At 45.6% G+C, this 13,293-nt stretch overlaps 1 protein-coding gene across 3 annotated transcripts in view; it reads left to right on the top strand.

Annotated features, from left to right (window-relative positions):
• Positions 1–13,293, top strand: part of fbxw7 (F-box and WD repeat domain containing 7) — a gene marked incomplete at its 5' end in the record, with an annotated part of 155,326 nt that overhangs the window by 66,299 nt on the left and 75,734 nt on the right. Inside the window, one exon of one of the 3 annotated variants that reach the window (XM_083692733.1) lies at positions 6,819–7,037. The exons of the other annotated variants lie outside the window; for them this stretch is intronic. Within the exon in view, the coding sequence (XP_083548859.1) occupies positions 6,819–7,037 (219 nt within the window). Of the gene's footprint in view, positions 1–6,818; positions 7,038–13,293 lie in introns of those variants that run through there. 3 annotated transcript variants of the gene reach the window in all.

Here is a 13,293-nt window from a genome sequence, read left to right on the forward strand (position 1 = left end):
GTGTGTGTGTGTGTGTGTGTGTCCAGCAGAGTTCCTCACCTCTAGCTGGGGTGTGTGTGTGTGTGTCCAGCAGAGGTACTCACCTCCAGCTTGTGTGTGTGTGTGTACTGTCTGCCCTCAGAGCGCGGTTGGGTGGGAAGGCGTGGAGGGACTGGGAGAGGCTGTGGAATGTATGATAAGACAGGGTAATTTCTGACATGACTGAAGAGTTTATAAACATGTCATAAGATCATGATTGGTGTTCAGTTGACTCTGCCTGAAGCCTTTTTAAATGACAAGGAGAGGCCTTTTTGTTTTAATTAATTAATCAACATGCAGCAAATTATCAATAAACCTGCCTTATCTCAACTGTTTTGTGGGTTTGTTTGAAGGTGGACACTCATTGTGTGGCACAAAGCACGTGCACTCACAGACTTATTCATTGTGAGTGTTGCTGCTGAGATTATGTGACACTTTATGCTATTGCAATTGTTTTGCTATTGTCATTGTTTCTTGTCGTCATTGATATTGATATTGTTTGGTTGTTAAGGAGTTGCTTTCCCTAAAGTATTTCATTACATTGTATTCTGTATATTGTGTAAATGACCATTAAAATTTGATTTGTTACTGCTACTGCTACTACTACTACTACTACTACCACTAATACTACTACCTCTACTACGACTACTACTACCACTACTACTACTACTACTACCACTAATACTACTACCTCTACTACGACTACCACTACTACTACTACTACTACCACTACTACCTCTACTACGACTACTACTACCACTACTACTACTACTACTACTGTTACTACTACCACTACTGCCACCACTACTACTACTACTACTACTACTACCACTACTACCACCACTACTACTACTACTACTACTACTACTACTACTACTACTACTACTACTACCACTACTACCACCACTACTACTACTACTACTACTACTACTACTTCCTCTACCACTACTACCTCTACCACTACTACTACCACTACTACCTCTACCACCACTACTACTGCTACTACTGCTACTACCACTACTACTACTACCACTACTACCTCTACCACTACTACTACCACTACTACCTCTACCACCACTACTACTACCACTACTGCTACTGCTACTACCACTACTACTACCACTACTACTACTACTACTACTACTACCACTACTACCTCTACCACTACTACTACTACCAATACTACTACTACTACCTCTACTACTACCTCTACCTCTACCACCACCACTACTACTACTACTACTACTACTACTGCTACTACCAATACTACTACTACCACTACTACCTCTACCACTACTACTACTACCAATACTACTACTACTACCTCTACTACTACCTCTACCACCACCACTACTACTACTACTACTACTACTACCAATACTACTACTACTACTGCTACTACTACTACTACTACCAATACTACGACTACTGCTACTGCTACTACTACCACTACTACCTCTACCACCACCACTACTACTACTACCTCTACCACCACCACCACTACTACTACCACTACTACTACTACTACCACTACTACTACTACGACTACCAATACTACGACTACTACTACTACTACTGCTACTACTACCACTACTACTACTACTACTACTACCAATACTACTACTACCAATACTACGACTACTACTACTACTACTACTACTACTACTACTATACTCCTACCTCTACTACTACTACTACTACTACTACTACCTCTACTACTACTGCTACTACTACTACTACTACTACTACTACTACCTCTACCTTTACCACCACCACTACTACTACCAATACTACGACTACTACTACTATACTCCTACCTCTACTACTACTACCAATACTACGACTACTACTCCTACCTCTACTACTACTACTACTACTACTACTACTACTACTACTACCAATACTACGACTACTACTACCACCGTTATGCCATATCTCAACCCTCTCTTGTGGTGCCAGCTCTAGCCACACTAGTGAGGAGCCAAACACTCTGGTTCACTCAGAAACAGAGATAAACATTTGGCTCACTTAGCGCCCCCCCCCCCCCCCCCGCCCCCTATTTCTATCTCTGCGCAAATTGACTTTGGGATTTCCCGTGGCCTGCTGCCTGCCTCTCCCCTGTAGCGCCTCTGTTTTCCTTGCCCCCCCCCCCCACCCTGGCGAGCGCCGCGGCTTTGTGCCACACTCGCGGGGATTACGTTGGAATGGCTTTCTGTTGGCCATTGTCTACGACCGGCCTCTCTGCCTGAGGGTGTGCATTAGGACAATTATAAAGCCCTAAAGCCACCGAGCGCCATTATTCTCTGGGCATGCATTTTTAGACCTCAAATCATAACTTTCCATTGTCCACACTGGGGCCCCTCCAGGAGTGTGTGTGTGTGTGTGTGTGTGTGTGTGTGTGTGTGCGCGTGTGCCCGCCCAACGAATGTGTAATTTTTCTGACCCTGAAAAAACCCCCAACTCATATTGCTGTGTATTTCACAAAGGCAGCCCCAGACATTAAAGATTAATGGTCGTTTGCAATTTTAATGAGCTTTCGGCTAGTTAATATTCTCTCAAATTAGCTGTGTGTGAGTGCATGAAAGACAAAGTTATGGATACTAGTGTAATGAGAGGAAGAGAGTTTAAACAGCTCTTGACAGTGATGTCACGTCCTCGGGCCAGCAGCAGGTTGGGCGGATGGGGATGGTTCTACTGAATAAGGGAAACGGTTTTCCTTTCACTTGGACTGGCTTTGTATGTATCTTAGGGTCTAATGGAATGGCAGCCAGGAGTGTGATTCTTTAAAATGTTGCTTAGATATTTGATGTGGTGAACACAGCAAGGGGGCTGTCTTTTCATAATTTCATCGTCCTTTCATCTCCTGTTGAAATAGATTATTATTATTTTTTTAAATTTTTAAGTACGTTTCTATTTTCTTTGGCCATTGATCCGTTTAAAAACATCCTTAATAAAAGGTTTGCTGTAGTTTACATCTCCACTGCTACATGTGGTTGTGTAACAGGCCGAGTGCTTGACTCTGTGACCATTAGCATTAGTTCATGTTTACACTGAGCAGAGATGCTAAAGTATACAAGAAACCAGCCCACACACGCATGCAGTGGCAGGCTGTCACTTCAGTGGCGGGTTAGGGTATGTGTGTGTGTGTGTGTCTTTGGGTGTGTGCGAGACTTTGCAGTGTAGCCTGGCACAGCTAATCACTCACTGTTGCAAGTGAGTTGTGACTGCAAGTGTGTTATAACGTAAACACGTGGGGGAGGAGGGGAGGGGAGGGGAGGCCTGTGTGTGTGTGGTCCAGTGTGAGCTAAGCTCCTGCAGCGATCCATCATGACCAGTCACCATACAAGCCCAGACCAGAGAAAACCCAGGGCCTTGTTATGCTCGCCTAATGTGTGTGTGGTGAGCTGTCGGCCACTTCCAGATGTATATCACGGCGAACGCGTTGCTATGGTGACCTGTTAACAGACCTTGGCTTCTCTGTGTGTATAAGAATCGCGCATTTTATTGTTTGCTATTTAAAAGAACATTTTAGAGAGCTTAGTGATCCGATATCCAAGGCTAGCGTCACGCTTCAGGAATGTCTTTCACGAGGTCATTGATAAAAGCAGATGTCCTTTAATTTATTTTTGTCACTTTTATATACATGTAACCTAGTACATGGGACAATGAGTTCAGTGATATTGGCCTAGCTGTCACTTCAGTGGCAGGTTACGGTATGCGTATTTGTATTGTTTGTATTTTGTACGCTGCATTGTCATGGAACCGAGCCCAAGAATTGTACTCCCTGCCCTCGTGTCTGAGACGCAACAATAACAAAAAGATAGCATTAGCTGCCACTGACGGAAGCAGTTGGTCATAAATGTGTCTGCTCAACCTCCTCAACCCTGAGATGCTGTGTGTCATGTGTAAGTGTGCTGAGTAACTGGAGGCCAAAGAGGCTTGACCTTTGACACCTCAGCCTTCTCGAGCCTTCTCCTCACAGAGTGTAACCCACGGGGGCGGGGGGCGGGGGGGGCGGTAGCGTTTCAGCGTAGGATGCAGGGGAAAGTGTGCTCTGTAATAACTCTGCTGTTGTCGACATGTATATTTGTTTGTGGTCACAAAGCGGCTTTGTTGTGTTGCTCAAAGTCATAGAGCAATGGCCTTATTGCACGTTCAATTCCTGTAGTGCCTTGCCTCGTGTTTACAATAGTTAGCTAGTAACTGTTGCTTTATATTAGCTAGTAATTTATTTTTAAACAACTCCTTGATGAATGTCTTGTCGTTTTCTGTGCTGCCCGGCGCCTGTTATAGCTTTTGACTGTCCCCATAAACATTGAGCACCAGACCTTTAAAGCCTCAACTGTACCTCCCAGTCATTCTCCACGTCTCTCCCTCCCCTCTCTACCTTCAAACACTGACACCTAAATCTCCTCAAGTCTCTGAGTCACAGGCCTCGGAGAGACTATCAGGCCTCTGTTGAGACTATCAGGCCTCTGTTGAGACTATCAGGCCTAGGAGAGACTATCAGGCCTAGGAGAGACTATCAGGCCTCTGGAGAGACTATCAGGCCTCTGGAGGCCACAGAAAACTGTGTGGCATGCAGGATAACAGATTCCCTCGAACACGAGGCTTTGCCTTGCATTCTGCAGGACCCAAGGTTAAATCTCTGGGATTGCTGGAATTCCTACCAATTACCTTGGCCTGATCATGTTATCAGACCAAGGCGCAACAATGTGTCCGTGGCACATAGTTTTGTCGCCTGAGATTAGCCAAAAAGCTCATGTAGCCCAGATATATAAATAGGAGCCAGCTTTTGGAGGGTTCCGGACTTGTCAAAAACAAGCAGGCGTTTGCAGGTGTTTGCAGGCGTCTCTACGGTCACTTCATCGCCAGTGGCCGTACGTGCCTCTTTTCAAGGTTATGCAGTCACGGTTGTTATGTGTATGTAGCCAACCCCAGTGGGAAGACCCTCATTAAGATGTTAGAACCATACACTCAGACAAAGGAGAGTTTGTTTTGTCTTTTGAATTATTCAGATGCTGGAAAACCTTTTGAAGCAAAACAGTAATTTTGAGCCCTTAGTTCAAGAGAAGCAGGGCTTTGTTTTTCCTTCAATGTTTAATGATTAAGGCAGTGTGTAGCAGAGTCAACATTCTTTGTTGTCCTTCATTTTCCAGCTGAGTTGCGAATAAGCAGTACTGCCCACTGACTATTTTCTTCATCCTTCTGAAGTAGATTTTACTCCAGCAACAACTTCTTCCAACTTCCTGAGTCCTTGTGCCTTTTGATTTAGAATTCAGAATGGTGCGCACACTCCGGGCAACACATTCCCAGAACTGAACAGAGAGGTAGAGGTAAACGTTGGACTCTCCTGCTCTTCTACGGGAGGTAAAAAGACAACCTTCCTTTTTTTTTTAAATATATTTTTAGGGCATTTCTGCTTTTATTAAGAGAGAGAGACAGTAGAGCTCGACAGGAAGGATGGGAGAGAGAGAGAGAGAGAGAGAGGAGGGATATGACATGCTAGACATGTCGAGGGTCGGAGTCGAACCAGGAACCTTGCGATTACGTGGTCAGCGCATAGTGCAACGCCACTAAGCGCCAAAATACATCCTTCCTGACACCAGGTCAAACAAAGCCTTGATGAAGCGACCACGTCCTGCATTCCAACACCTGTCTGCCGTGTGATGCCTGGCCTAAATAACTTACGTTGCTTCACGCACATGGACAAGGTTAATGGGATGCCATAACTGTCTCGCCATGGCCACATGAAAGAGCCAGAGAAGAGTTTATAACCCTTGAAAGCAGTCGTACTGTTTAATGCCTTGAAAGCAGTCGCACTGTAGGCCTGCATAATTCATTAGGGGAATACTTACTAGGATTCACATTTTACATTCATTTTCCCTTTACCTGTGAAGTAAGTAGTAACTCTTGAATTATCTCTTGAAAATGTCAATGTGCTCCCCATTATTCTCTGGACCCTGAAAGGTGTATACATATACTGTATATGCTACATAATTCTTTTAATCATTCTTTCTTTATAGAAAATAAATAATGAAAATTGTCCCATCACTTTGTAATTGTATGATTTGAATTAGTGTGCATTGAAAAGAATAATAAAAAGGAAAATATTGGTATATTTTATGCCAAGCTACAAACAGGCAAATATATATATATATAATAATCAATATTGGTATCAACCCGATTGTGTCATGAATAATCGCTAATCGTTATCTGCCCTGAATCTTCATATCGGTGCATCCCTAATGACAGGTGTCGTCCTATTCCTCAGCGCATTATGTCCTCTCCTGGTTGATGTTTAAATAAGATTCTGGCATACCGTTGTTGGTTCTCTCTCTGCTGTTGTAGCAACTGATTCCAGTGGTCCATCGGCCAGAGCAGGAAGGGTGACTAAGGGATTGCTGTTTTGAGGCTGTTCCGTGGGTAGTGTAGTTCCATGTAGTCGTATGGAGGGACACATTCCTCCCCTTGCGGGTCAGGGGAGCGGATTCCTCAGTGACTCGTCTGGAAGGGGCGGGGTGCTCCTCTCCACGGGCCCGCCAGCAGCTGCTCTGCCTGGCAGGGCGCAGCGGTGACATCACACCCTGGGATATTTTAAATGGGGGGCCGTGGCAGGGGAGCGAGCTCGCAGCGGACGGACAGACACACGGACGGACAGAGCAGCACCGCACTGTGAAGTGTTCTGAGTTTGAGACGGAACATTTGTGACGGAACATTGAGCGTCCATTTGCGCCCTGAGACGACCTGCCCCGGATTCCCCCTCTCTGGGATATGACCTACTAGCCCCCTGGTTTGCAATGCTGAGGCATTGCCCAATCCCCCGTTTCGCGTCCGCCACTGCCCGCAAGAAGATGCCAAAGGCCTCTGGGAAGGAGAAGGCGCCCCAGCCTCCGCCACAGAGCCAGGACCTGGCGGACCCCAAGGAGGTGGCCCCGGAGCCGCTGTTGCCGCATAAAGTGCTCAAGATCTTTAGCATCAACATCATCACCCAGGGGCTGCCTTTCTGCCGCAGGCGGGTGAGTGAGCCTCACTGGGGCCGGAGTTGGGGGGGGTCGGGGGGGGGGGGGGGGGGTTCAGATGTTACAGTAGCTACAGACATGAGCGGATAATCTAGCCCGTCACCCACCTAAAATGTCAGGGGTCGTTCCGCACCCAGCTCATCCGTGGCTTGAGCCGTCGTAGGCGAAGCTGTGTGCGCACTTGTTGTTTGACTGTGGCTATGTTTTGGCGTCAAGGTCTCCTGCCTCTTCCTCCACTCCTCTCGTGAATGTTCAATGAATCGCACGTATTGTCAGAGTTTGTCAGGCTTGTGCTGTTCTCCTAGTTAATCAAGGTGACATTCTCTTCCCCCTCAGCAGAGGCTATTTGTTTGGCTTCTTTTAGTTCTGCTCCGGTGAGTTTTTTTCCTTTTGTTTTTGAAATGTTAACAAGAGTCTTCCGTTGCTGTTTTTTCTTTCCTTTGCTGCGTTTCGTCAAAGCGAAGCACAGCGGAGGCTGTCACGAAAAATAGCCCTGACCTCTATGACGCATTAGGCTCTCTAAGAGCGAGGGGAAAACAATGTGCCTGGTTAGGAATAAATCCCACATCTCAGTCTTCAGTTAAGAGCCTTCAAAAGCCATTCAGTACCTGTTCTGCTTATTTTCTAGACGATAATGGACTTCCATACATAATGGACATGTAGGTACTTGCCCTTGACCGTAGATAGGTGACGGTGTCTATTCTGGTTTCATAATTAACACCTTGTGAATGAGCTGAAAGGCTCATCAGGTTTGTGTTTGCTAGAAAGGTTTCTTCCTACCTTTTTCGTACCATTTCTTCAGGATGAAGTTTCAAGTTTGAATTGAATTGGTTTGTTATTGTTAAAGAATAATTCTACTGTACATACAGTTTATTTGCAGTTATAATATGTTTGTGAAGCGTCATGATAGTCGTGTATTATTTGCATCATGATGTGCTCAAATTTGCATCTCATCAGCAATTCCCAAATTTCCAAATTTGATACCAGTTGCATATTAGTCGTCATTCTGGATTAATCGCTGATGTTCAGGCTACATGTTCGATGTACCCACCTTTCAGATTTGCCAGAAGTGCTACTGTGCGTCCAGAGTTGATGCAGTGCATTTGTGCATGCGCTTCGAGGACGCGGTCATGTGATCGCTACAGTGCCCATCAGGACCCCAACGTGTGACCTTAAAAAGACTGCCTGTGATGAGGCTATTTATAGGGTGCATTTTTGGAGGCAGCAGCATTAAATGTATTGATCTGAGGGATAAACAGCTGCTGCCTACTGTACTAAAGGAATTCGATGGTGAAGTCGAAATCTTCAGCAATTATCGTTTAATAGTAGAATAAATGAAGTTTTTGACTGCTGCTCCCATCAGGAGTCTTTTTTGACTCATTCTTAGAGAGATCCTCTCTTTTCAGCTCTCTTGCGTTATGAGTGATAGGTGGTGTGATGTCCAGGGGAAAGCAGGGATACTGGACGCGATGCAACATTACACCTCGACAACTGGCCCGCGGCTCACTCCTTGTGCTTGGAACCTAATTTAGGCCGTTTAATGTTGTGGGATAAAAAAAACAGGGCGTAGGAAAATGACAAACTTGTTTTGTCGTGTTGAGGCAAGCAAGGGTAGCCGGTGGAAATCAGTCGCCATTTTGAGGCCCTGGTTTTGTTTACGCGTCGTTGCCACGCCCGTCCCAGCTTCCTTCCTTTTTATTTTGTGTCGCGGCGCACTGCGACAAGTGGAGGCGGTTGGTACTCGTGAAACGCTGACCAAGGTTTGACTGCCATGTTGAACTGAAATCCTGCCAAATTGAATTGGGCCCTCAACTACCTTTTTTATAGTTGTTCCCATGCAAGTAACTAGACCTGCCAGCATTTGTACCCCTGTCAGTGACGTGGGAAATATTGGCAGCCCTTGATGGCATTCACACAGTCGTGACATTGCACTAATGTGAACTTTCCTAAAGAACACGTCAGTGAGTTGAACTGACTTCAGCAAAGAGCATTTGTACTTAGAAATTAGAACGTCACCTCAATCTTTTGTTGGTGGCTTTATCATAGCAAGCAGCCTTGGTGCAGAGACGAAGGGCTTATTTTACAGGGGTTGAGTTGAGTGTGGGTGTGAAAGATTGTGAGGAAAATACTCCCTGTAAAAGTTTGGGAAGGAGAGGGGGATAGAGAAGAGGGAGGTAGTCGAGGGACGAAGTCAGGGAGGGCGGGCTATAGAGGAAAATAATCATGAGAGGAGAGCACACAGTCAAAAACAGTGGCCTGGGGTGGGCAGCCCTGTCTCCCTGTGTTCTCCAAGATCAAAGCCTGCCCCTGGGTAAACCGGCTCCGAGACAAAGGGATCAGAATGGTAATTTTAGTCTTCATTAGTGCTGTTTACGAGCTAGCTGCTGGTTTAAAGGCTGGGCCGAAAGGGACTGAGGGATGGTGGCGGGCAGGGTAACATCCATGGATATCTCCCTGGCCACACTGTCAGAATTTAAGTAGTGTGTCTCTTTGTGAGTCTCTCATAGTACATCAGTGTCCGTTGGGGTCGTCTCGTCCTCTTTATCACCATATACACACACCATCATTTGTAAGGGAGAACTTCAGGCCTCTGAGGCCTTTAATCGTATCCACAAATCAGCAAAGGCCAAACAACTGACCAGGCACAGAATGGGTATAGGCCTAATGTTTTTTTTTTTTTTTTTTTTTTAAAAGGAGTGCTTCTGAGGTGATTTCCCCCGAAGGATTTCATGCATGCAGAATGGCTTGACCTCCCTCCCCCAGTGTAACTTGCTCAGTGTAGCGTTTCAGATGTGTTATTGGTTATAAAATGGTGTTGAGGGTCTTATAGCTGTAAATAAGCCGTCCCTCAGGGGGGGGGCCTCTGCATTCCCTCATCTGCTTCCTCCCTTTCCACTTTCTCAACCTCCCTCCTCCCCTCATTCATTTCCTCCCTCCTTTCCTTATCCCCCTGCCTTTTCTGATTGAAATGCTCCCCTCGAAATGTCCTCCTTTCCTGTTTTACTACGATTGCTAGCTAACCCTAACCCCTCCTCAGCTTCAAAACTGAAGCTCTGTGAAATGTTAATGAGTTGTCCATCATATGAGCTGAGTTTTAGAATCCCTGTTAGATATCAGTCCAGGGCCTCCCGGGAACGATAAACAGGGCACCCCTGGCAGCGGCACGGGGAAATAAGGAAGGAAATCGCTGGATAAGCCCTCGTATCTGGCAACCTCCGGATGGTAATTGGTCTGACTGTGTTGTTAAGCAAAACACAACTGCGTTTAGAATTATAGCGCCACGGTGGCCAGTCAAGCTTTAATCCCTGGCCTCCTGTTGCGAGAACCCTGTTCCCCGACACGTAATGCAACGCTCACCCTCTGCACACCATCAGCCCCATCAGGGGATCTTCCCTCTCTGATTCTCCTTGCCTGAAACTCTTCAGAATTACAGTCCCCTCTATCAGCAAACTGCACAAAGTCCTCTAGGAAGATTTAACTCCGTACCGAAAGACAATGCCTATTTACGGCTTCCTTTTGATCCTGTCCTGGTTGTGTTCAAGAACAAGTTTTTTTTTTTGTGTTTCGGTCTTTCTTGTCACTGTGTAAGAAGAGGTGCGCCCGCTGTGAGGAGAGGGGCCCAGAACTGAAAGAGAGTTGAAATTTCGCCACCAGCTTCTGAAAACTTTTTTGCCGCGGTAAACCAAACGTGGTAGGTCCCTCATGCCCGGATCACAGGGTTTGGCTCCCGCTGTTGCACCACGCGGGCTCGGCTGTGGCGGTGGCAGCTGGCTCCACTGAATGGAATAACTAGGATTTCTCAGGGTCTCATGGGACATGAGAACTAAAGTCCCCCGGAGCTGTCTCTTTACAGGGAGTTCATTCCTCAGAATCCAAGGAGCTTTTCGAAGACATTTGTCATTTTGCATGCACTCTGATGTCAAAATAGTTGTTGAAAACTTGACAGTATTTTTATGGAAAGACTTCCACTTAAATTCAGTTATTCAGTCAGATGATGTTCTGCCATAGCATAGCGATATGCATGTAGACACAGGATCCTCCTTTGAGGAGATCTCCTGTATCCTCTAAGACCCCACTTTTTTGGGGGGGGGAGACCTTGCCCCAAGCCCCCCCTTCACCTCGCTCAATCTCCTGATATAAATAACAGGGACCTGGGTTGAGTTTCCAATTAAAACGTGCCAAAGAGGAACCTCGTTTCCCAGGGCCCAAACGGGAATCCAGCTGTTGGAGTAGATGGTTATCGAGAGTAGGACTTACACAGCAGTGCACTTGAGAGGTGGTGTTAGTTTCCTCACCCACCCCGCACTGCCATGCCACTTGGGTAAGGTGATATTGACCCTGCCCATTACAGCTATGTCATATCACTAGAAGTGCTATCAGCAAGGCCTATTTGCTGCTTGAACCATCAGTCAGTATCGACTGCAACCTTCCCCAGAGACTCTGATCGAGTCAGAGTAAAGTGGGTAAGCCATAGCCTCTCTAATGGTACACGATGGAAAGATACACATGGTGTCACTTGCTGGTTTTCAATTTTGTGTGTCGTCTGATGTGTGTACATGAGCTTTTTTTTTTTTGTGTGCTAAGTAAGTGTGTGGTCCTCTGTGGCTCAGTTGGTAGAGCATGACGCTAACAACGCTTAGGTTGTGGGTTTGATTCCCGCTGGGACTATATATACTGAAATGTATGCACTCACTGCAATGTAAGTCGCTTTGGATAAAAGCGTCAGCTGAATGGCATATATTATTATATTAAGTATCAGATATAGATTTTAAAAGTGTTAAATTGATAAAGACCGTAGGTTATTGCTCATATATAACATATGGAGACGATTGGCTTATGACCTTATACATTTAGAAGGTTAATGTCTGTGTGAGAGAAGCAGGGCGACGGTTAGCTTGGGCCCCTGATGCTGCTGAAAGCAGGGCAGATTGCTGCCTCGCCGTCATGCGTCTCCTAACAGTAGGTCACATTTCAATAACAACCTCTCGCCTTACGACCTCATCACCGTTTCAACAGGTTTGGATAAAAGGCATATGAGATGCCACTATTTTTACTGGCCTTAAATAAGGCTGGGCGATATGAACCAACATGTTAGCACGGTGTATTTGTTTATATTGGTCGATAATAATGGTAATGATCACGATACGTTTAAATAATGCTCTATGTAAAGATTGAAGGGTTAGGGTTATTTTCTGCTTCGGACTGAAGCCTGAAGAAACCAGAGGATTCAAAATGGTTACCAAGCAACCAAAAGTAGGTATGATGGGCAGGTGCAGTATCGGTTATTCTGTAGGCATGCATTAAAAAAGAACATTTTCGAAAGTCAACAGGTCTAGGACTTCTGAGCAAGGCAGACTGTGTATTTGGCACAAGGCTTAACGATTAAATGAAGTGTTGCTTAGCAATCGTCTTTGTATGAAGCCATAAAACTGTTTATAGAAATACTATTATGACCCATTTTTTAGAAGCCATACATTTTTGCGGAGGAATTGGCAGAGAATTATAAACACCGACTGTAAACAGATTAAGTGAGTCCAGCAAATTACTGAGCTGTCAAACCAATCAATCAAAGTCAGCGCTGGAGCTATGTCCTGTTCTAATTAATAGGAGACAAAACTGGCAACTTTTGGGAAAACATTAGACAGTCCGGATGACTACCAATCTTCCGGATGACTACCAATCTTCCGCCGTAGATTGAAGACCCATCTCTTCAGGCTACATCTTAACGGTCCCTCCGAAAGATCTCTTCATCCCCACTACTCCCTGTACACAAAAAAAGAAGAAGTAATTTTTCCTTCTTCAAGCATTGTGACTGCCTATGGCCCCTGGGCCGAGCATTGATTTACTTTTTCTTATGATGACTGATGGACAGATGATTCACTTACTTAAACAAATGTATTTGTTGTAAGTCGCTTTGGGTAAAGGCGTCTGCTCAATGCCGTGAATGTAAATAAATGTAAATGGATGACAAACTGGAAGGCATACGAGTTAGCAAAACAGCAACAAGGGAAAAGATGGCTTCTCCCCTGCTCCCACTGCTGCTGTGTGTGGGATGGGAGTGAGGGAGAAGACCTCTCTCTCTCTCTCTCTCTCTCCCTCCCTCCCTCTCCCTCTCTCTCTCGTTTTTCACGCGTCTTGCCTCAGGATTAGGGAAGCAGGACGCAAAACGAGCTTCATCGCGATAACAACCATATTTCTGTTGTTTTACCGCCCAGCCCTGTCTCCAAAGCTCCGTTTCACCTGGCTGTTGAGT

Source organism: Argentina silus (assembly GCF_951799395.1).
Source record: "Argentina silus genome assembly, chromosome: 21".
Classification (NCBI taxonomy): Eukaryota; Metazoa; Chordata; class Actinopteri; order Argentiniformes; family Argentinidae; genus Argentina; species Argentina silus.